The 23,980-nt window shown below is 31.4% G+C and overlaps 1 protein-coding gene across 5 annotated transcripts in view; it reads right to left on the reverse strand.

Annotated features, from left to right (window-relative positions):
* The window catches only part of LOC134718720 (WD repeat-containing protein 49-like), a 60,489-nt gene that overhangs the window by 12,231 nt on the left and 24,278 nt on the right, over positions 1–23,980 (reverse strand). For all 5 annotated transcript variants that reach the window (XM_063581406.1, XM_063581405.1, XM_063581404.1 and 2 more), the window contains 10 exons: positions 23,857–23,970; positions 23,250–23,376; positions 22,441–22,476; positions 16,920–16,984; positions 16,386–16,450; positions 15,891–16,050; positions 12,611–12,789; positions 9,372–9,536; positions 1,282–1,397; positions 381–636 (listed from right to left, as the gene is read on the reverse strand). In XM_063581406.1, the coding sequence (XP_063437476.1) occupies positions 381–636; positions 1,282–1,397; positions 9,372–9,536; positions 12,611–12,789; positions 15,891–16,050; positions 16,386–16,450; positions 16,920–16,984; positions 22,441–22,476; positions 23,250–23,376; positions 23,857–23,970 (1,283 nt within the window). The remainder of the gene's footprint in view (positions 1–380; positions 637–1,281; positions 1,398–9,371; positions 9,537–12,610; positions 12,790–15,890; positions 16,051–16,385; positions 16,451–16,919; positions 16,985–22,440; positions 22,477–23,249; positions 23,377–23,856; positions 23,971–23,980) is intronic.

The raw sequence follows: 23,980 nt of genomic DNA on the forward strand, positions 1-23,980 counted from the left end.
ATAAAATTAAAATTGTTATCTCATGTAATACAGCCATTACTACAGTAAACATTGTCTTGACCAAACAGTGCATAAAACTGAAACATTATTATTTTTCAGTAATTTAACATGAAACAGAATACCTGTGTGATTCATTCAAAATTTTTAGTACGCAAGAAGTTTGCTTAAAACTAGTAACTTGTTGCAGTTATGATTAAATGTTCCTGCTTTGTCTAAAAACCATAATATATTTCACAGACATTTACCATTTCACATTCCTAAGATTAATTTATTTGAAATAACCCTGCTAAAAATGTTATCCCATTTGTATGCATTTTTTAAGTCATTTTCATTATACTGATATCATAAACACCATTATTAAGTTATAAAACCTAACCTACCTCACGACTCATTGCACCAACATTACTTTTGCCTTTCAACAAAACTCTACGACATCTGACGTTTAGTCTCTTTGACACTTGTTCTGATCCTAGGTTCCACACAATAATTTCTCCATCATAAGATCCTGTGGCAAGCAAATTAGGTCCTGAGTAGGCAATACATAAGATATCTTCTACATGTTCCTGGCCTCCTTTCCAATCTGATGGTTGAACATGGTGCTCTCTAAACGCTGCATTACGGAATAGAGTAATGTATCTGAAAAACAAAATAAAAAGTTGAGCGTTGACTACAAATAACACGCTACAAATTAAATGCATATTCAGGACAAAAAATTGTTAATCTAATATTACTATTTACCCTGCTTTGTACTAGACTGACAAGCTGATCGACAATGATGTACCTGCTTGTTCACAAGGTAACATTCTGCAGGATTGTTTTTAGATCAAGTATTATTGCTTATTTACTTGTGTTTGTCAGAACTAGCTCAAACCAAATTATGTTCTTCTTTAATTTAGGTATGCTGCTATGACTTGCTTTTTTGTTTGTTTTTTAATTCTATTTTTATGAGAAAAGATTTGGTAGTGCTACATTAATTTCAACATATCCAATCTTTTTTTCTGCATATATATCAGTACTGTGGAATCATTACTTTCTTTGTTGGACTTTTGTGGGAAAGGTGAACCACAAAAGAAAATGTTAAACAAATGACAAATTTCACACAGGCTGCAATGCAGATTTCTGCAAAACCATGAAATCAAATATCCAGGGAAAAGTAAGTTTTTTTAATTCATGAAAAATAATACCATGAAGATAAATGAAATTCAAAGTATCTCCTTTCCTTCATATAATTTAAAATTCAAATAACATCTAATTTTTTATTTTATTTTTATTTGAACTCACTTTGTCCATCCTACAGACACTACAGATCTTTTGAGTATTAAGGTTTGACCAATGTCCGCAGGATTACCACCAGAACACTCCAACTGGTGGTAACAATGACCATTGAAATCCCATTCCTAAAAAATATTTTGTATATATTACAATTTATCCCATTTTCACTCATATGTATTCTGTCAAAATCATAAATATGTCTTTACCAGCAATTTTTCCATGAGATTTTTTTTTTAAATAACTGTTTAATGGATCTTTGCTGTGTTGAATACCCATTGGTGACCATTAAATATTACTAGAACACAGGCGTGGTATCGCGGGTCCGTGACTGAATTAAAGTTTATAACTGTGCGCAAGCCTTATTCTAGTATTAGTATTGTCACTGGTATTAAAGAGATAATCGTAACTGCAATTACTATTATCCCAATATGGCGACGGTAGATATAGGTAAAATCTTTACATTCATTTTTCCTAAATGTAGCATGTTTTTGTCAATAGTTACTCAGCTGCAAGGTTTATCTATACCATTTCATCATTTTTGAATCGTAACGGTGCACTGGAATTGTCTAAGCGCTGTGAAAATAGCCGTTGAAAAATTTGAGATGATAATCGTAACTTGGAAAAAAGATAATCGTAATTATGGTATTTAAAATTAAAAAAGATAATCGTAACTGAAAACTGTTTTACTAATATTGACACTAAAAACGTATATCTGATAGCATATTATGAAACTATGGCGATGAATTATTTACGAAACGTCCCAACATCTTATGACATTCCTTTTTATGCATATATAATTAATAGTTCTTATGAAAACAGCTACATACTAGTATATCATAAAATTGGAAGGGTGAACAAGCTTCAAGAAATTTGGAAATGGGAAAACACGGACTTTGTTAATATACAGAAATTTCCAAGAACTAGGTATGCCACAAAATATGTGAATGAGCGATGGAAATTATTATACATGACAATAATTGTCAGGCGACACACATGTGTCACCTTACATCAGATTTCTGATTAAGACAGTTAACAAAAATTAATTTATCCTGAAGTAAATAGTAAATATAGTTAATATTGTGTAAATTCATTTATTGCAGGTGGTTATATGTGCTATTTCTGCCCCCCGGGAAGTCACTGCTGATTTAATTCTAGAACATACCCTATTATGCCATAACGAAGTAGGAAAGACATTTAGTATTCGTCAAAAACTGTTTGACAAGAAATTAGTGGCTACAGTTTTCATGTCACTTCGATCATTTTTCATGGATGATATCACAACTTAAAAGTTATGATGAAAAAAGGATAACTTTGAAAAGTGTTTTACAGTGTCATTTCGGAGTCTTTTATAGCTGACTATGCGGTATGGGCTTTGTTCATTGTTAAAGACCGTAGGATGACCTATATTTGTTAATTTCTGAGTCATGTTGGTCTCTGGTGGAAAGTTGTCTCATTGGCAAAAATACCACATCTTCTTATTTATATTAGCTACTTCATGACTGTCACTTGAATTTCAGTATCTCAGATATAAACTATAAACAACACAAATTTAATTTTGAATTATGATAATATGACATCCTTAAAACATTTAATGCTATATAAGACTAGAGAAAGATTGACCCTAAATGGGATTCTTTGTGTATTATGAAATTAAGTAACGTGGAGTTCATTGACAAACATGGATTTGTGTTCTTTTATAGTTATGCCAAAAGCCTGAAAAATCAAGAAATAAAATTGATGTAGCTTTAAATTTTCTTACAAGAAATACTTATTCAAAGAATGACTGCAAAGTTGAGAATAAAATAACGCATATTCCGCAAAATTAGAAACAAACTTATTAAAAATTCATAAACACTCCGTATATGAAAAGTATGCTGCATACATATGCATGGAATATATTGTAGAGAAAAATATTGAAGGTACTTAACAAGGAACATTGTTGTATTTGCATACTTGCCATATAATTAGTTCTTTTCTATTTAATGAAAACAAAAATTAGCCTTACCTAATTTTCATGAATTTTTCTGAAGCACAAAATATTTGTTTTAAAATCTATAAAAATCTTTGTAATTAAACCAGTTCGGACTGTGATGATCTACATGTTATGCCCTTTGATAAATTTTATCAATAAACATATTTGTGGTTTTTTTTCGTCTGTCAAAAGCTTCGCAAGACTATAGGTAAGGCTAATAAAAACAAAAAACAAAAGTAACAATAAACAAAAGTAACAAAAAACAAAAGTGACAATTTACAATAGTAACAATAAACTGGTAACTATTCTAGATCTTTTACCATCCACACTGTTTAAAGAAACCTCCTAAAATACATGGGTATTTGATCAAAACATTTGAATTTAATTTTTAAAATCATATATTATATCAGTATAAAAAAGAAAAAAGTGAATCCAAGGGAAAAATATGGACGGCTGAATTTATTGAATTATAAGGAAAAGGGAGATATGAACACTAAATCCGATAATGCAGTTATAAAGTTATTGACAGAAACTTTTGTTCATTTCGCACAGAATTTTAGTATAAACGTGATATAAGAGGCAAAACATATGACATATGAAAATGTAGTATACGTGACTTTCATTTTGAGCAATGAATTGAAAGGATTGCACTTTTGGAATATGGGGTATAGCTAATCCATCCTTTTTCTCATCAAATAGAGATATATAGGTAAATTTATCCTAGATATTAACCTGTAAGTTTTTTCATTTATTTTTATATGCGTAAATGTCATCGTTAAACTGGGCATTTACATTTTTACACAAAATACCATTGAAAGGCTGAAAGACACATTTTTATGTTTCAGTTACTATTATCCAATTAAGAACATTACAATTATCAAAGGAGAAAAATACCATAGAGTTACGATTATCATTACGAATTTTTCAACAGCTATTTTCACAGCACTTAAGACAATTCCAGTGCACCGTTACGATTTCAATATGAAGTAATGGTAAAGATAAACCTTGCAGCTGAGTAACTATTGACAAAAACATGCTACATTTAAGAAAAACGAGTGTAAAGATTTTACCTATATCTACCGTCCCCATATTGGGATAATCGTAATTGCAGTTACGATTATCTCTTTAATACCAGTGATTGTCATCTGATAAAGTCATGCCGATTATACGATACACAGTCTTCTCTGCTTTAAAATCTTTCTGTTTGAACCCGTCGAACTGGAACTCATCAATTATTGGTAATATTAATTATTTGAAAAACGAAAGGTCCTGGAATGGAGTATTTTTTAATCAACAGCATTGTCCTATATTAGTTCTAAATAAAGTTGAATTCTTTGATTCGCTGTTTTACGTCATGTCGGCTAACAAATTGAAAACTGTACCTATACACCTTATTTTTAGTCCAGATTGTTAGTATTCGTATTGTTATCTTAAAATAATGCCATATTAATCCTGAATACACTGTTTAGTCAGGTGCGCCTGTCAGATGCGGAACGTACAGATAAGGTAATCGTTAACAGGTGAATATACTATTGATATCGGTATCGGACTCGATCCGGAACTTCTTAATTATTTGCAATATTAATTACGTGGAAAACAAAAGGGCCTGGAGTGGTGTTATTTTTAATCTACACCTTTGTACTATATTAGTTATATATAAAGTCAAATTCTTTGATTCGTCGTTGTAACGTGATGACGGCTGACAAATTGGACCTCATAATTTTAGTATTACAGATAAGTTATCCCATTTTCACTCATATATATTCTGTCAAAGTCATAAATATGTCTTTACCATGAGCAATTTTTTTTTAATAACTGTGAAATGGGATTGCTGAGTTGAAGACCCATTGGTGACCTTCCACTTATTTCTGTCCTCTAGTCGGTTTATGTCTCTTTGACACATTCCCCATTTCCATTCTCAATTTTATTAATCTTTTTCTTCTTCAAATTTTTTTTCAAAACATGTCACATATTTCTTACAAAATCCACAATGTGTCTTTAGCAACAATTTTTCTTTCAATCAACATAAAAAATAATGTATTACTTCTTCTACCATGCACTTGTAGGCCATGTATAAACAGAAGGTTTGTGGTAGCTGACATGCAGCGTTTTCACACATTGGTTTGAATTTGAAATACAAAAACACAGACATTATAATTTTAATGGATGGTATTTAAGAAATAATTCACGGGGGCTTGAATATATCGTTATTTTACCACGGGTTGGCCCTTTATGACAAATATTTTACCCTGAGCAATAGCGAGGGGTAAAATATCGGCATAAAGGGACAACCCGTGGTAAAATCTAGATATATTCAAGCCCCCATGAATTATTTCGATTCTAATAGGACAAATACGGCAACTGCTTTAGATCGAAACGCTCTATGTGGAGGCCATTATTTGCCATTCTCATAAATTAACGCACTTTTAGATTGGCGTAAAAGAACGGAGCAAACAGAAATAGTGTCATACTCAAACTATTCACAAAACTTATTTAGATAGATTTGGATGAATTTATTTTAATGATAATTAATTTATATGTCTTCTATGTATAAAAAAATGGGCTTATACCACATTTTAGCATCGTTTGTTGACGTTTCCTTGTTGTGATGATTTTCGGTATCAGAAGCGTGTATTTTCCCGTTAAATGCTTAAATTATAACGTCATCATTCTATGACGTCGGGTACTTCATTCATAAAAAAACATATGACGTGGGAGTACGATCGGAACAGCCAATGCAATACAGTTAACTCTCGTTGTCATGAACTCGGTTGACTCGAAATTTCGGATGAGTCGAAGTTTTCACATGGTCCCGAACTTTGTTCCATATAAATGTATGTAATTTGACTCCTGATGAGTCGAAATTGGATGTGTCGAAATTTCGGTTGAGTCGAACTAAATTTACGATCCCAAGGTTAACAAAAGCATTCAAAATTCATTATTTATCTCGAACTAATACACATATGTCAAACATGACCTCCGGCATTTAAATGGATTGAAGAGTTAATCTGACAATACACGTGTAATTAAATTTCCAGTCACTGACCACTGTATTGATTTATGACATGCTGTTTCCACGAGTATTTACCTAAGATTATCTTTTATAGAATTTTTATAAATAATTAGTGATACATTGTTTATGTTCATGAAAAAGTATTTAAAATGTTTACAAAACAATTAATTGTGATTTACACTAATGAGCTTGGGTGTGTATAAAGTAAGGATTATGACTTCCGTTGATGATCACCTAAAAATTACTCAATCAGCGTCTTTAATCTTGTATTTTCTTTTATTAAAAGAAAGAGTGAGATAAAACAAAATGAAGAGGAATTTAAATTTTTTAAAGTCTTTTGTATCCGAGAATAACCAATTTTGTCAACTTTAAACGACCTGAATAACGAAACTATCGATTGGAAATTACTCTCTCGAATAAAACCCATAGGAAACAATTGTAACTGAAACAATTGAATAAGTAAAACAATGTTATTATAATAACGAAAGACCATGACATACAAATATATCGATCTGATACCAGAATATCGATCCCCTTCCCATATTCACCCTGATTTATTTTAGCTTTACCATGCTAAGCAAGAGTTGTGTCCCTTGTTCAGTCAAACTTCCGGTTTTCGTTTGAGTCGAACTATGTGTATCTCGAAATATTTCTCCGGTCCGGCTGACTTCGAGATAACGAGAGTCGACTGTATATTCATATTTTACCACGGGTGTGCACTCAAAGCGTTTGAAGGACGTCATGTTAGAATACTAAGTTAGACCCACTTTCAACTCATTTATGAAGAATTACTTTAGTTATCTAAAATGGGACCACTGTAGCCATCTAAGTATGCAATCTGTACTATCAATTTGAAAAGAAACCTATAAATATGTTACTTTTTGTTGAAGGTATAGGACAATGGTATATTATTTTATAGTACTTTTTAAAATTTTGATTCTATATTTAAAAAATCAGCAGGATTAAACTATTCTAAGATTATAAACAGACAGAATTTGCTTGTCATTTATACAAAACTCAAATACAAGTATGATAACTATAGGAAAAACAAAAGAAATATATGCGAGGGGAAGTAACTCAACTTTAATATTTTTAAAAGAATGAAATTTTATTGATTATTAAAACAGTATAGAAATTGTGTGCTTATGCTGTAAACTTGTATTCATTATTTTTATTTTGTACTCTCTTTATCAGATAAAGTGAAATAAAAATTAGAATGTTTCGATAATATGTCATGTTTTACTCGTACAATATTATTCACAATTATCTTTTTTTTTTAGGTTCTATTGAAACATCAAGACTGCTAAAAACAGTGCATCTAGGAAGGTTATTTGTAAAATTCAATACTTTTATGAAGCATATTTTTATAAATTGATTTCAGAAATAATATGCAAAAGAATGACCATAAACAGCCACTCCTTCTACTTGTATCACACAGGCACTTGTCTCAGAAAAAAAAAAATCCTATATACCTTATTATAACACAAGGTACTTAACTTGCATTTTAGAAAAATGTTAGGTGGTGACGAAGTTCCGTTATATGCTGCTTTATAGGCTGTCAACCCACTAAAGCTTGTTATATCGTAAATCTAAATTAATTTATCTATACAATGATGTATAGCATGCCTACATTTGTTGTCGGAATCATCAGTAGCAATCCTACAAAAGTATGTCAATCGTAATAATTTTGCAAACCGCTGAAGAATTGGCAATAAACGGCCGCAGTAAATGATTTATTATAAAAATCGTTTTAAAAAAACCTGTTAGTTTTCGTATGATTAGAACTTATCATACAGTTAGTAAAATTGTATGATATACCGTGAAAAAAATCTAACAAGTGTTGTTTGTGGTATGTCTAATAAGTTACAATTTTTCCCATGACGTCAATGTCTTTCAGACTCTCTCTTGACTGAACGTATGAAATGAAACAAGATCAGATAACTCCGAGATTCATTTAGACTTTCCCATAGAATTGACCAATCGAAAACCGAGATATACAAGGAGCATGACGCGTTTATTGCCAATTCTTCAGCGGTTTGCAAAATTATAACGATTGACATACTTTGGTAGGATTGCTACGGATGATTTCGACAATAAATGTAGGCATGTTATACACCATTGTATAGATAAATCAATTTAGATTTACGATAAAACAAGCTTTAGTGGGATTAACAGCCTCAGGATAGATAATGGATGTGAAGGTGTAGCCAGGCCTATGATCGCTGAATACAAACTTGAATTAGACGTTACTTTAAATAAATAGTCAGATTTATCATTGCAGCATTCAAACTTCTGGCCAAAAATAAAATTAGAATTACCTATCCACCTAAAAGAATCCTACCCGAAAAATTTGATGACACAATCATTTCAAATTTTATTCAAAGATGTTTTCGTGCTCTTGAGACCTTTTCTTAACTAATACATGTAAGTGTTCTCCCCAGGCCATTTTAGCACAGCGATTTTCAGCGCTATTGCAATTCCCCGCTGTCCTATTGCACTGACCGCGTCACTATCCAACGCCACCGCTTCGCTATATTTTTTTTCGTATATTTCAAAATTTTCATATTTCCCGCTTAATTTTCACTTCGGATCACGTAATCGACTGGTTTACGATTTTTGAATAAATTATTTCCATTGTATTAAAGTAACTCCGCGGGACTTGATACATAGATAGTATGAGGATTTAATATTTGAATTTACAATGGAGAAAAAAAGACTCTTCTTCTATATCCAGACAATAACATTAACAAACAAAGCCTCATTAAGGGGTACACTGTAACTTTCATGAGCATGACAAGGACATCATTACAAGAGGAAACATCAACAGCATGATATAATAAAAACACATAACAAATCAATTACAAACAAACCGCGCGCCACGATAAAGTTACTGAGAGTTGTCGAAAATTACGTGCTTACCACAGCGCTATCCAAAAATCCTGGGGAGAACACTGTCAGTAAGTACCTTATATTGTTTGCACTTAGAAATAATCATTACCTTCCTGCAAGACCGTACAAGGCATGGGTAGGTAATATAAAAAAAAAAAGAACTTGTTAAGGGTGGCCTCAGCCAGATGTTTGACCCTCCCATTACAAACTAAACATGAACCCTACCTTGACTAGACCGTCAGTTCCACCTGTGTAGATTTTGGAGCCAAAACTATCTTGAGCTAAACATGTGACTTCTGATGTACCATGAATATTGTTGAACTGTTTGACCTTTTGACCTGTATCAATCATCCATACAATCATGGTTCCTTGCTGACAGACACTTATAATCTAAAATGGAGAGAAAAATTATGAAATGAGTTATACAGAATATGTCTTATTATCATGAATGCCATTCAAGTTTGAACTAAAATAGGGGTAACACTTTCATAGTTTTTCACCTATTAGATTTTTATACGACCGCAAAAATTGAAACAATTGCTATCACGTTGGCGTTGTCGTTGTCTGCGTCATCGTCTGCGTCGTCCGAATACTTTTAGTTTTCGCACTCTAACTTTAGTATAAGTGAATAGAAATCTATGAAATTTAAACACAAGGTTTATGACCACAAAAGGAAGGTTGGGATTGATTTTGGGAGTTTTGATCCCAACATTTTAGGAATTAGGGGCCAAAAAGGGCCCAAATAAGCATTTTCTTAGTTTTCGCACAATAACTTTAGTTTAAGTAAATAGAAATCTATGAAATTTAGACACAAGGTTTATGACCACAAAAGGAAGGTTAGGATTGATTTTGGGAGTTTTGGTTCCAACAGTTTAGGAATTAGGGGCCAAAAAAAGGGCCCAAATAAGCATTATTCTTGGTTTTTGCACAATAACTTTAGTTTAAGTAAATAGAAATCAATGAAATTTAAACACAAGGTTTATGACCACAAAAGGAAGGTTGGTATTGATTTTGGGAGTTTTAGTCCCAACAGTTTAGGAATAAGGGGCCCAAAGGGTCCAAAATTAAACTTTGTTTGATTTCATAAAAAATTGAATAATTGGGGTTCTTTAATATGCCGGATCTAACTGTGTATGTAGATTCTTAATTTTTGGTCCCGTTTCCAAATTGGTCTACATTAAGGTCCAAAGGGTCCAAAATTAAAATTAGTTTGATTTTGAAAAAAAATGAATCCTTGGGGTTCTTTGATATGCTGAATCTAAAAATGTACTAAGATTTTTTATTATTGGCCCAGTTTTCAAGTTGGTCCAAATCGGGGTCAAAAATTAAACTTTGTTTGATTTCATCAAAAATTGAATAATTGGGGTTCTTTGATATGCCGAATCTAACTGTGTATGTAGATTCTTAATTTTTGGTCCCGTTTCCAAATTGGTCTACATTAAGGTCCAAAGGGTCCAAAATGAAACTTAGTTTGATTTTGAAAAAAAATGAATCCTTGGGGTTCTTTGATATGCTGAATCTAAAAATGTACTTAGATTTTATATTATTGGCCCAGTTTTCAAGTTGGTCCAAATCGGGGTCAAAAATTAAACTTTGTTTGATTTCATCAAAAATTGAAAAAATGGGGTTCTTTGATATGCCAAATCTAACTGTGTATGTAGATTCTTAATTTTTGGTCCTGTTTTCAAATTGGTCTACATTAAAGTCCAAAGGGTCCAAAATTAAACTTAGTTTGATTTTAACAAAAATTGAATTCTTGGGGTTCTTTGTTATGATGAATCCAAACATGTACTTAGATTTTTGATTATGGGCCCAGTTTTCAAGTTGGTCCAAATCAGGATCCAAAATTATTATATTAAGTATTGTGCAATAGCAAGAAATTTTCAATTGCACAGTACTCAGCAATAACAAGAAATCTTCAATTGCACAGTATTGTGCAATAGCAAGTATTTTCCATTGCACAGTATTGCGCAATAGCAAGAAATATCTAATTGCACAATATTGTGCAATAGCAAGAAATTTCAATTGGAGTTATCTTTCTTTGTCCAGAATAGTAGTTGAATCAACTTAAATCATTGTTTTATACAATATACAATGTATATTCACTTTTACTACCAACTGATAAATTAAAACAATCTTTACCATTCAGTGATAACAAACACTTTTTTACATTTTAATACTTTATGATGTATTTAAATGAGTAATTATTGTTGCAAACTCCATTGGAAATTTGAATTGAGATTGGTTTTTTGAATAAAGGAAAGGGGGATGTGAAAAAAAATTGAAGGGGGGGGGGGGGGGGGGGTGAATTTTCTAATTTGAAATTTCATAAATAAAAAGAAAAATTCTTCTAACATTTTTTTTGAGAGGATTAATATTCAACAGCATAGTGAATTGCTCAAAGGCAAAACAAAAATTTTAAGTTCATTAGACCACATTCATTCTGTGTCAGAAACCTATGCTGTGTCAACTATTTAATCACAATCCAAATTTAGAGCTGAATCCAGCTTGAATGTTGTGTCCATACTTGCCCCAACCGTTCAGGGTTCAACCTCTGCGGTCGTATAAAACTGCGCCCTGGGGAGCATCTGGTTTTAAATTAGCATTTTCTTAAAAAATTACCTAAACTTATCTTTGTTTCAAATAAAGATAAACTTGGCATGAAAATGATTAAAAAAGACATTGTAGTATGAGCTTTTCTTATTGTTGAATGCCATCTGGTGACCAAAATTTTTAATTTGTGTCATTTGGTCTCTAGTGAAGAGTAGCCTCATTGGCAATTCTAATATGACGTGCTTCTTTGGCTTTGTGAATAAACCCATGATCTAAATCCAATAAAATTTGTTTGCACATGCGTATATGATTGTATATTGACTACTGGAGAATAAAGAATTTTATCAAATTGGCAAGTGTTTAAAATATTTCATTAACTTAAAACACTTCCAAATTCTTAAATGATGCACATGTTGTTACTAATTCATTTCTCATGTAATGTGTTGCAATTTGAAATTGACATATTTCGATTTGACCTAGATACGACAACCGTTCATGCTGGCTGTTCAAAACCCCTCCTTTTGAAAAATTATGTTGCCAGTCGTTTGCTTGTTTACAAACAAAAGAGGTAGGTTCATGGAAGAGCCTACACAAACTCTCTCCACTTATAGACATTGGACATAGAAATTACCTTAATTGTCCTAATCAGAATCGAAATAATTGATGCAAGCTATACTTTATTGTAGTTTCAACATGGGTAGGCATTATATTTGTGTTATTTTAGCCCTCACTATAGCTTGGGCAAAAATAATCATGAATATTATGCCTTCCCATGTTAAAACTACAATAAAGTATAGCTTGCATCAATTATTTCTTAATAATACCACATCTTCTTTTTTAAATTAAAAGTATTGCTTAATTCTTTCTGTTAAACTTTTCACCTAAATTTGTATTCTTTTATAATTAATCACCTGACTTTTCTTTTCGTTGTAAATAGCAGCAATAACTGGTTTGTCATGTGACAGGATCCTATCTCTGATCTCGGCCTTCATCTCTAACAAGGTCAGCTGATAGTTGAAGGTCAGGAACAAACGATTTCTATCCAACCCGTTCCTATCTTTTCCTTCGTCAAAGAACAGAGTACTGTGAACTGAAAGCAGAAATATGTAAATTGATATTTTTGTATTCAATTTCAAAAATACATATTATGAATAATCCATATAAATTAAACAGCCATATGCTGAATTGCTAACTTCAATTTGAAAAATTCTTTGCTGAACAATTATACATTATTATTTAGCGGCCAGCTGAAGCCTACCTCTATGTGAGGAATTTTCTGGCTGCGTTGAAGACCCCAGGGCTTTCCATTGAAATTGAAGTAGAAGGCTGAATTAAAATTATAGGCGGCTGTAACATGCGTTCGGCGAAGCCTGACGTCCACCAAGCTGTAAGCTTGGTGCCTTACAGCAGGGGGTCTGGGTATAATTGAGCAAAATCCTGCATTCTCGCAATCTCCTGGCACCTAATTTCATCTTTCAAATGACCATTTTTGTCGAGCCTTCGACTTTAGTCGAAAAAGCGAGACATAGCGATCCTACTTTCCGTCGGCGTCGGCGGCGTCCACAAATATTCACTCTGTGGTTAAAGTTTTTAAAATTTTAATAACTTTCTTAAACTATACTGGATTTCTACCAAACTTGGACAGAAGCTTGTTTATGATCATAAGATAGTATCCAGAAGTGAATTTTGTAAAAATAAAATTCCATATTTTCAGTATTTTACTTATAAATGGACTTAGTTTTTCTGCCGGGAAACATTACATTCACTCTGTGGTTAAAGTTTTTAAAATTTGAATAACTTTCGTAAACTATCCTGGGTTTGTACCAAACTTGGACAGAAGCTTGTTTATGATCATAAGATAGTATCCAGAAGTAAATTTTTTAAAAATAAATTTCCATTTTTTCCGTATTTTACTTATAAATGGACTTAGTTTTTCTGCCGGGAAACATTACATTCACTCTGTGGTTAAAGTTTTTGAAATTTTAATAACTTTCTTAAACTATACTTGATTTCTACCAAACTTGGACAGCAGCTTGTTTATGATCATAAGATAGTATCCAGAAGTAAATTTTGTAAAAATAAATTTCAATTTTTTCAGTATTTTACTTTTAAATGGACTTAGATTTTCTGCCAGGAAACAACACATGCACTTTGTAGTTAAAGTTTGAATTTTTTTAATAACTTTCTTCTTTCCTATACCATTTTGGATTTGTACCAAACTTGGACAGAAGCTTTTTTATGATCAAAAGCTAGTATCGAGAAGGAAATTTTGTTAAAATTTTGTACCTGTGTATCTGTATTTTACTTATAAATGGACTTATTTTTTCTTCCAGTTAACATTACATACAGTCTGCAGTTAAAGTTTTAAAACATTTATTAGATTCATAAACTATCTTGGATTTTTACCAAACCTGGACAGAAGCTTTTTACGATCAAAAGATAGTATCAACAGGAATAATTTTATTGATTTTTTTCCTCATTTTTGTTGAGCCTGTGATTAACAGCAAAAGTAGGCGAGACACTGGGTTCCGTGGAACCCTTACGAATTTTTTATGTATGAAATTAAAGAAAGAAAAAAAAATCTCAAAGAAATTTCATTTTTTTTTTGTTATTTTTTAATTTTCATTACCTTATGCTTAAAATTCATTTACTTTTAAAGGAGATTTATTCATATAATAATCCGGTTTGTTAAAAAAATCTTGATCGATTTATTTTGCATAACTACGTGCATTTATAAACAAATGACCCCCCTTTTCTCTCTAAAGACTGTTACGCGTATTTAAACCATACAATTATTTCTCAAGCATTGACAGAAAATTGATATATCCCCTGATTTTCCCTTTTTTTTTGTAAACTATTCAATAAGTCAGATACATAAATCATTTGGAAATGTTATTTATTTGAGGTCGAGTCGACAATATTCTACTTTCGTTTTTGACCTTGATTCTCTGAACACCACGTGGCCTTTGAAAAATGAACTTCAAAAGAGACTGTTTTCCAGATTCTGAACAATATGATCTACTACACTTTCTTTAATTTGACTGATATTATTCCATAACATAAGATTGTCATCCAAACTGATTGTCTTCACGTTTTAAAAGCCAAAAAAAGCCAACGAGTTAATGACCATCGGAACGTCTCTATTGTTATCCTTCACTGGCCACCGGAACGTCTCTCTTGTTATCTTTGAAAAGAAACGATGCATTCTGACTTTAAATAGACAACCAATCAGTGACCTGAATTCATGTGAACTATAATTAGCCCAAGGTAAACACTGACTTTTCATCCTTGTTTATCGTGACCGCGACTTTGTGACAATACGTCTCTCGGCTGCTTGTAAACATTTGAAAAAGATATTTTTTTCTTTTTGAATTGATATTTTTGTCAGTGAAGTAGCCGGCACTTGAAGCCACCGTAAACGGCGGATTTCCGCCGGCTACCGGCTTCAATGGAAAGCCCTGAGACCTATTGGTGACTGTTGGTTGTTTCTGCACTTTGGTTGAGTTGTTTTCTCTGTGACATATTCCTCCTTTTCATTCATTATTCTATTAACTTATAAAAGTTTTACGGTTGTATTATGGTCTTGTTTTTTTTTATTTCCTATACATTGAATAAAGAGCAATCAATCAATCGACTCATATGAACCCCTTAAATATTTTTACCTTCTGGTCCTTATAGGAATATGCATTTCCTATACATGGAATGGTCCCCTATCAATCAATCTTATTTTGCATGAACCCCTATCAATCAATCTTATTTTTTATGAACCCCTATCAATCAATCTTATTTTTTATGAACCCCTATCAATCAATCTTATTTTGTATGAACCCCTATCAATAAATCTAATTTTGTATGAACTCCTATCAATCAATCTTATTTCGTATGAACCCCTATCAATCAAATTAATTTTATATGAACCCCTATTTGTATGAACCCCTATCAATCAATCTTATTTTGCATGAACCACTATCAATCAATCTTATTTTGCATGAACCCCTATCAATAAATCTAATTGTGTATGAACCCCTATAAATCATTCTTATTTTGTATGAACCCCTATCAATCATTCTTATTTTGTATGAACCCCTATCAATCAATCTTATTTGGTATGAACCCCTTTCAATCAATATTATTTTGTATGAACCCCTATCAATCAATCTTATTTTGTATGAATCCCTCACATATTTTTACCTTCTGGTCCTTTAGGGAACATTCCAGCTAATCTCTGTATACAGACTTGTAGCTGTACGTCCCAGATTCGTAACACTTTATCTTTAGAGAAGCTGATTAGCTGACTTCTGGACTTCATAAACTGGGCCTGTACAACACTAGCCATGTGACCTCTTAATACCTAAAAATAGAAACAATCTTGATCAGTTTAATTTTGTTCCAAAATGGTGATGTGACCTTATCCTCACCTGAAAATGAAAGCAAAGATTTGAACAGCTAAAGTTTGTTTTTATGTGACAATATGACCACCTGACCTACAGTAATAATTTCTGATATGAAAATTAGGGTAGAAAGGTTGTAACTGACAAAAATTAAGATTATTAAAGTAAGAAAGACACATGATTGCAATGATACTTGATATAAATGGCGACTGCAAAGAGATTATTGCAAAATAAAGAAATTGTAAAAAGAGGTTGGTTTACAGAATATGACTGATAGGCTAGAAGTTTAACTTACCCCATTAGGTTTAGAGTTGACATAAGGATTCCACAGACATATGTGATGATTTACACCAGCAGTAGCTGTAAAAGAAATGGAAACACAATATTATACAATATAGGAGATTTTGTGATAGTTGCTGTCTGTTTCAATGAGAAAGTTAACAAAGTTGTAACAATTAATATTTCTTTTGCATCTAGTTTTTCAGACAGACAAATCGATTTTTTAAGATTTCAACTTGAAATATTCAACCATACATTTCTATTTCTACCTCGGACAAGATTCTGCAAGGTGACATCATGCAAAACTTGATGTTTTCAGGGAGAGAACATATTATTTATCCCAACAATGCATAAATTTCTTCTTTAACCACATGACTTTTGCATGTTAAATGAAATTGGACACTCCAATGACAGACTTTATAGTAACCTGAAGTATTATCAGGGAAATATTAGTGGAGATTTTAACTTCTGAATTTGATTGAATTTCAAGGAAACAGTTTTTGATTTCATCAGCCTATTTTTTCTATTATTTCTAACACAACATGCTTACCAATCAAGTTCAAATTCTGGCTGTAGTCAAATGCATTGACTCCTTGTGATATGTCAAAATATGTCCTGAAAAAGAAAACGTAAAAATCATTGTTTTATGTGTTGTCTGATGTCTTATCTAATGTATAAATATATTTATAATTCTTTTTAATTAGTGTGGAGTGGACACTCAATAGGTCTCAAGTTTTACCCCCACCCACTTAGCTAGTCAATTTGGAGGAGTTCCTGTTGCTCAGTTTTCAGTTATTTGACTTTTGTTTGTCTTTTTGTCCTTTTGTTTTGGCCTTGATTTTGTCTGTCTATATTAAATAATAAGTTAAAATACCAAGTGTACCAAGAAAACAAAATGGCAATCGAGGTCGGGGCAACCCTTATTACAGTGGACGAGGCGGTGGACGTGGCCGTGGTGGATACAGATGAGACTAAATAGTATTTGGAAAAATAATATCACAAACTAGTATCTGTGAAGATATTATTCATTGAGAAACATTAGTTTGTTTCATTTTTGTTTAAGTATTGTTATTGAAATTTTTATTACTGTAGAAAACCAAGAGTGTTTCATTTAGATCTATTTTAAAGTACAGATACTTTTATCTTTAATTATTACACCATAAAACATTATAAAAAAAAGTATAGATATAACACTCTTTTATATATACATTTGTAACTAGATACAAAATCAGTTAATTGTTTAACTGCATAGAATTTAGAAGGTGTAATTTAACTTATTATATATCACATATTAATACTTTAGGGAGATTAAAATGAGAACATCATTGAATATTTCAACATGGAATGTCGGGGGTCTTATATCAGAAAATCATGACAAGACAACAGACCCTAGCTTTTTAGCAGAGTTCAAAAATGATGACTTAATATTTTTAACAGAAACACATGCCGGATACGATTCAATTGTTTCATTTGAAGATTTTCAGTATTACCCTTTTTGTAGGACTAAGTCGAAGAACAACAGATATTTTGGTGGGTTAGGCATTTTGATACGTAATAGTATCAGAAAAGGCGTAAAATTTCAAAATGATGGTACATCTGAATATCAATGGTTAAAACTCTGTAAGGAGTTTTTTAACTTTAAGAGAGACATATTTATCTGTATAGTTTATTACGCCCCTAAATGCTCAATTGATTTAATAGAAATCTTAGAAAAAGACATAATTGAGAAATATGGAAAAAAGGGAGAAATCATATTGCTTGGCGATTTTAACGCCCGAACTGGAAATGATTGTGATTTTATTGAAGGGGACAATACCAACCACATTCCATTAAACAACAGCAATTATAACCTTGATATTTTGAATGAGAGAAGAGCCAGCTGCGATAATACTGTAGATTCTAGAGGGAAAGACCTTCTTGATTTTTGTATATGTAATCAAATCCGTATCTTGAACGGGAGAATATTAGGTAATAGCACTGGCAAGCATACATGTTTTAAGTATAATGGTTGTAGTGTAGTTGATTATGTGTTAGCATCAGAACAATTATTTTGTAACATTTTATATATGTGTGTATCAGATTTCAAGGCAACTTTTTCCGATTGCCACTGTAAACTATCATTTAAGTTATTAGCCTCATTTACAAACGAGAACACTAACTCAAATTTAAAAGATTTCACAACAAGATATGAGTGGAATGAGGAAAAATTAATAAGTTTTCAAAATGCCTTTGCTCATCCCGCTATCCAAAACGAGTTAAAAAACTTTATAACAGTAGATATAAGTTTTGATTCAGCTGGTATAAACCAAGCAACTTAAACAATCCATTCACTGTTTGAAAAAGTTTGTAAAATCACCCTTAAGAAAAAAAAGAAAAGAGCGAAAACTGATAAAAATGATTTGATCATGAACTGACATCGTTAAAAAAAAATGTTGATGGAAAAGCTGCACTGATGAATAAATATCCTAAAGACCCATTTATTCGTGGGTCATTTTTTAAAACATATAAAAAGTATGCAAAACTTAGAAAGTATAAAAAAAGGGAATTTAAAAATGTAATTCTAAATCGTCTAGAAAATTTGGAAACTGAAAACCCTAAGGAGTATTGGAAACTTGTGAACCTCCTACGCAATGAGAACACGGATAAGCCAGAAAATAATATTGATGGTGAAACCTGGTACAAATATTTTGCTTCTTTAGCATCTATTCCAATAGACAAACATGATCAAATAAAAAAGATTGAAGAGAAATTAAAGTTACTAGAAAGTAATATAACCAGCTTCACACATTTAGATAACAAGATATCAGAAGCTGAACTAAATAAAGCATTTAAAAAGCTTAAATCAGACAAAAGTCCTGGATTAGATAATATAAGCAATGAGATGCTTAAGGCATCTCAATCTTTTATAAACACAATTTTACTAAAACTTTATAATGCAGTTTTCACCTCTGGTATATACCCAAGTGAATGGTCAAAGAGTTTTATTTGTCCAATATTCAAAGCCGATGATAGAAAAAAACCTGAAAATTACAGGGGAATTGCTATAAACAATAGTATCGGAAAACTATTTAATATTATTTTAAATAACAGATTTGACCTTTTCTTAGATGAAAATAATATAATTCATGAAACCCAGATAGGGTTCTCCAAAAAAGCACGTACCTCTGACCATATTTTTGTATTAAGATGTATCATTGAAAAATATTTAAAGACTGGAAATAAAAAATTATTCGCATGTTTTGTCGATTTTCGAAAAGCTTTTGATAAAGTCATACACATTGGTATTATGTATAAACTACAACTTTGTAATATAAATAATTATTTTTATAGAATATTAAAATCTATGTATACCAAAGACAGATTATGTGTAAAAATAAATGATAAAATGACAGAGTTCTTTGTATCAGGGGTTGGTGTAAGGCAGGGGGACGTTTTAAGTCCAAATTTATTTAAATTTTTCATAAATGAACTTCCAAAAATTTTGCTGGAAAAGTCAGAATCAGTTTGTTTAAATAACGAAAAGATACCATGTCTCCTATATGCTGATGACCTGGTCATTTTTTCAGAATCTAGAGCAGGGCTTCAAGACAAACTTGATATTTTATATAACTATTGTAATGAATGGTGTCTTGAAGTCAACTCCCAAAAAACCAAAATAATTATATTTAATAATAATGGACATTTGATAAAAGATGACTTCCATATAGGGGAGGAAAAAATAGACTGTGTAAAGCAGTATAAATACTTGGGTCTTATAATTCAAAACACTGGTAAATTTACTGAGGCTAGAAAACAACTTTACCAAAAAAGTCTTGAAGCCTGTTTTAAGCTCTATAAGGACTTGAAATCCTCAAAACCTAGTATTGGTACTTTTCTTCATTTATTTGATCATTGTATTAAACCTATTATTTTATATGGTTGTGAAAACTGGGGCACTATTAATATAACCCCTAAGAGAAAATCATCATCTCTCTTTGATATATTTAAGGATTGGGAGTCTGAAAAACTTCACCATAAATTTTGTAAATATATCCTTGGAGTTACTAAATTGTGCACTAATATAGGAGTTCTTACAGAACTAGGAAGATATCCTCTTTACATAGACATGTTAAAACAAGTCTTCATGTATTGGCACAGACTTGAGAATTCCCCATTAAACCTGCTGAATAATGCATATAAGGAGTATATGCATTTACATAGCTTAAACAAAGGTAATAATTACTGGTACACTAATATACTCTTTTATGGGGAAAAGTTAAACTTTAATTTGGCTTATTGTAAAACCCTAAGTAAATATAAATTTAAAAAATCACTTAAACAATGTCTCCGAAACAGTTTTCTTGAGACTTGGAAAGTAACCAGAGATTCTTATTTACAGGATAAAGGTAAATTGAGTACTTATTTCAAATTTAAATTTTCATTTGGTAAAGAAACCTATCTATCCTCTATAAATAATGGCAATTGTCGAATTCTTACTAAATTTAGGTTAAGTAATCACAAATTAAGAGTTGAAACTGGTCGTCATGAACGCAGGGTAAATATGTCAGGTAAATTAGAGAGTATTCCACGATGTGAAAGACTTTGTCAATATTGTAATTTGAATGTGACTGAGGATGAACACCATTTTTTATTGCAATGTCCTCTATATGTAACTTCAAGAACCATTTTACTTGATGATTTATTTATGGAATATCCAAAACTGAGAATACTTAATTCGCAAAACCTATTTATATGGATTATGACAAATGATAATGATAATTTTATTAAAAAATTATGCAAATTTTTAACTTCAAACTTAGAAGTGAGAAATAATACTGTCAAGTGAATTAATACAGGTTTTAATGATAATATTTGGGGAAGAGTTATCTTTCTTTTGCTGAACTGACAATGTCGTATATATATGTACTATTGTTTTGTTTTTATATAAATCATATTATAATGTTTAAATTTCATATTGTTTCTAAATATGTATTTTAATTTATGTTTTGTCTATTATCCATTTTGTTTGTAATTCATATGCCTATAAGGGCCCTTTGATTAGGAAATAAACATATTTGATTTGATTATATATTCAACTGTGTTTTAGGATTATTTTGTTTCCACTTTTATTAGTTTATTAGCTAAGCAGCTAAGTGAGTACTATTTTTCAATTTAGATTATTTTTCGGACACAAAAATTTCACACTTTAGAGAAGGGGCAAAATCAAGAAGCAACTCTTAAGGGCATACGATACAGTTTTGATCCTGTATTTACAAGTTCATGAAAATTTGCAAATAGGCTATTTTTTACCTGATTAAATCAAATATGTAATAAAAAATATACCTTCATGTGCTACTTTTTTAGTAAAATGAGATCGAAATTTTGTACATTTGCTCGAAATTCAGATTTGTGGCCGTAATTTCTTTTTCGAAGGAAAGACATAACTTTTTTGTTATAAAAGATAAAAACAAATTGTTTTTTTGTTAAATAATCGTTAATTCTGTATTTTATGAATATCTTTAAAAAAATATGCGATTCTTTATTAAAAAATAACTCATATTTATCAAATGTTAATGCATTGAGGAAAAAACGTAATTTTTTACTGCATGTTTATCACAATTAAAACAAATCCTCTATTTACAGTTTTATAAAATTTGGGTCATATAATCTCCCTGCAAAATGAAACCAAATGCCGTTTTGAAAAATAGGGGTCCATGAACTCGTTTTCAAATTAAATCAGTTTGAATGATAAAAATCAGTCGAAAAATGCATCTTTTCCCGATATGTCACAGTTTGACGTTGCGAAAATAACAAATTACGTTAGCAATGTCATTACCTTCCCTGTAACTGTATCGCATGCCCTTAAGTAATTGGTGTAATTTTCCTATTTTTTTTTTTAAATTTAGATCATCCATGATTCTTGTTTTTTGCATCTTTTCGAAAGTATTACGTATGTTCTTCCCTTATTTCCAAGATGGATTTCTTATTGTCTCACATGCATAAATGTATCAGCCTTTAACTTCTTTTCCTTGACTAAATGCCAGGGTAACTATTATTTGTATGTCAAAATTTGTTTTTACTTGTAAACTTACGGTCTTCGACTTATACTTCGGCTAACTGGCTTGTTTCTGTAAAATAATACAAATCATATAAGTTTATCGTAAATAAAGGTATAATTGATATCAATATTTGTGTTACATTCAGATGGATATGTATATTTAATTGGATCAAATAACAAAAAGAAAACCATTCCAATTTATGACACACAAGTACCTTATTTAAATTTAATCAAAAGCTGGTAATGTACTGAGCGTGCGAGGGCTGTAAAGCCAGTCAAGGTCGTTAAAAATTTCCATCATCGTAATATTCAAAACCAATACGCACAATATGACATTCACTGAGCTTTTTACCAGAATGGGATACAGCAAACTTAGTTAAAAACATTTCACAGAATAGACCACTTTCTAGTTCATCCGTCACCGGAAAAACTCGTCAATTATACGCGCCTTTGTGAGGCATTTAACAGGTAGAAGGGCTCGTCTGTATCCTTGAGCTATAAAGTGTTTATCTAGCGTCTTAGTGATAGTCATTGTGCAGGATAAACTAGAAATAAAGTTTGTTCAGTAGGTAATTAATCACAATTCCCTAATGACAGACGTGCAGATTGTCAATTATGAGAATTTAATTTGCCGAATAATTCGTACAATATAGCTTTATAGTTTTTCAACCACTCGCTCAACATTGAAACAGAAGTCACAACGCACCTAAACGCAAGAGTGACGTTCACTAAAACCAAAGTTTTTGACAGAAGTGCATCAAACTGGAAAGTTGTCTATTCATCTTTTTGACAAATTTTACCAAGCACACTAGTTTCAATTTTTAACTTTTACATGTATCTTACTTGTCTATTTGTTGTCCAGAAGGTCCTTTCTCTGCTGTACCTACTTTCTCCATCTTAGCTATGGCCATGGAGTTATTGTTGGTCGTAGAACAGCTGATAAAGGCATCTAAATACTGGGAGTACTTCACTGCAATACAAAATAAATAATTCATTCAGGTAAATAGTGAAACAAATGATACTCTCACAAAACAAATGTTCTTAACAATAACAAAAAAATTAAGCCACATTGAGCCATACTGTTAAGTTTTGATTTAAGAATCAAGTTTTGATGAAGTACATGTACCGGTATGTAATAAGGCTGTTAGTTTTCTTATTTGACTTGTTTTACATTTGTCATTTTGCTGCCTGCATAGCTTGCTATGCGGTGTGGGTTTTGTTTGTTGTGAAGGCTGTATGATGAGCTGTAGTTGTTTTAACATCTACATTAATTTGTCTTTGGTGGAAAGTCGTCTCATTCAGTCATTGGCAATCATCATAACCACATCTTCTTAGTTATATAGTGTAAATTATAAAAATATAATTAGGAATCAGGAAACATCATTTTCAGAGATAATAATCATCCTGAGGAAAACAAAGATCACGTTTTACAAAACTTTAGATATCTCACCCTGCCTGACCCACTGTCCTTTATGACAATCTTTAAAGAAGTAGACCACATTCTTGTACTTAGCATTGGCAACGTCACTGGATACATCATTGATGTTCACGTTCAAACAAGGCTCTACAAAGGG

The sequence above is a fragment of the Mytilus trossulus genome, chromosome 5 (assembly GCF_036588685.1).
Source record: "Mytilus trossulus isolate FHL-02 chromosome 5, PNRI_Mtr1.1.1.hap1, whole genome shotgun sequence".
Classification (NCBI taxonomy): Eukaryota; Metazoa; Mollusca; class Bivalvia; order Mytilida; family Mytilidae; genus Mytilus; species Mytilus trossulus.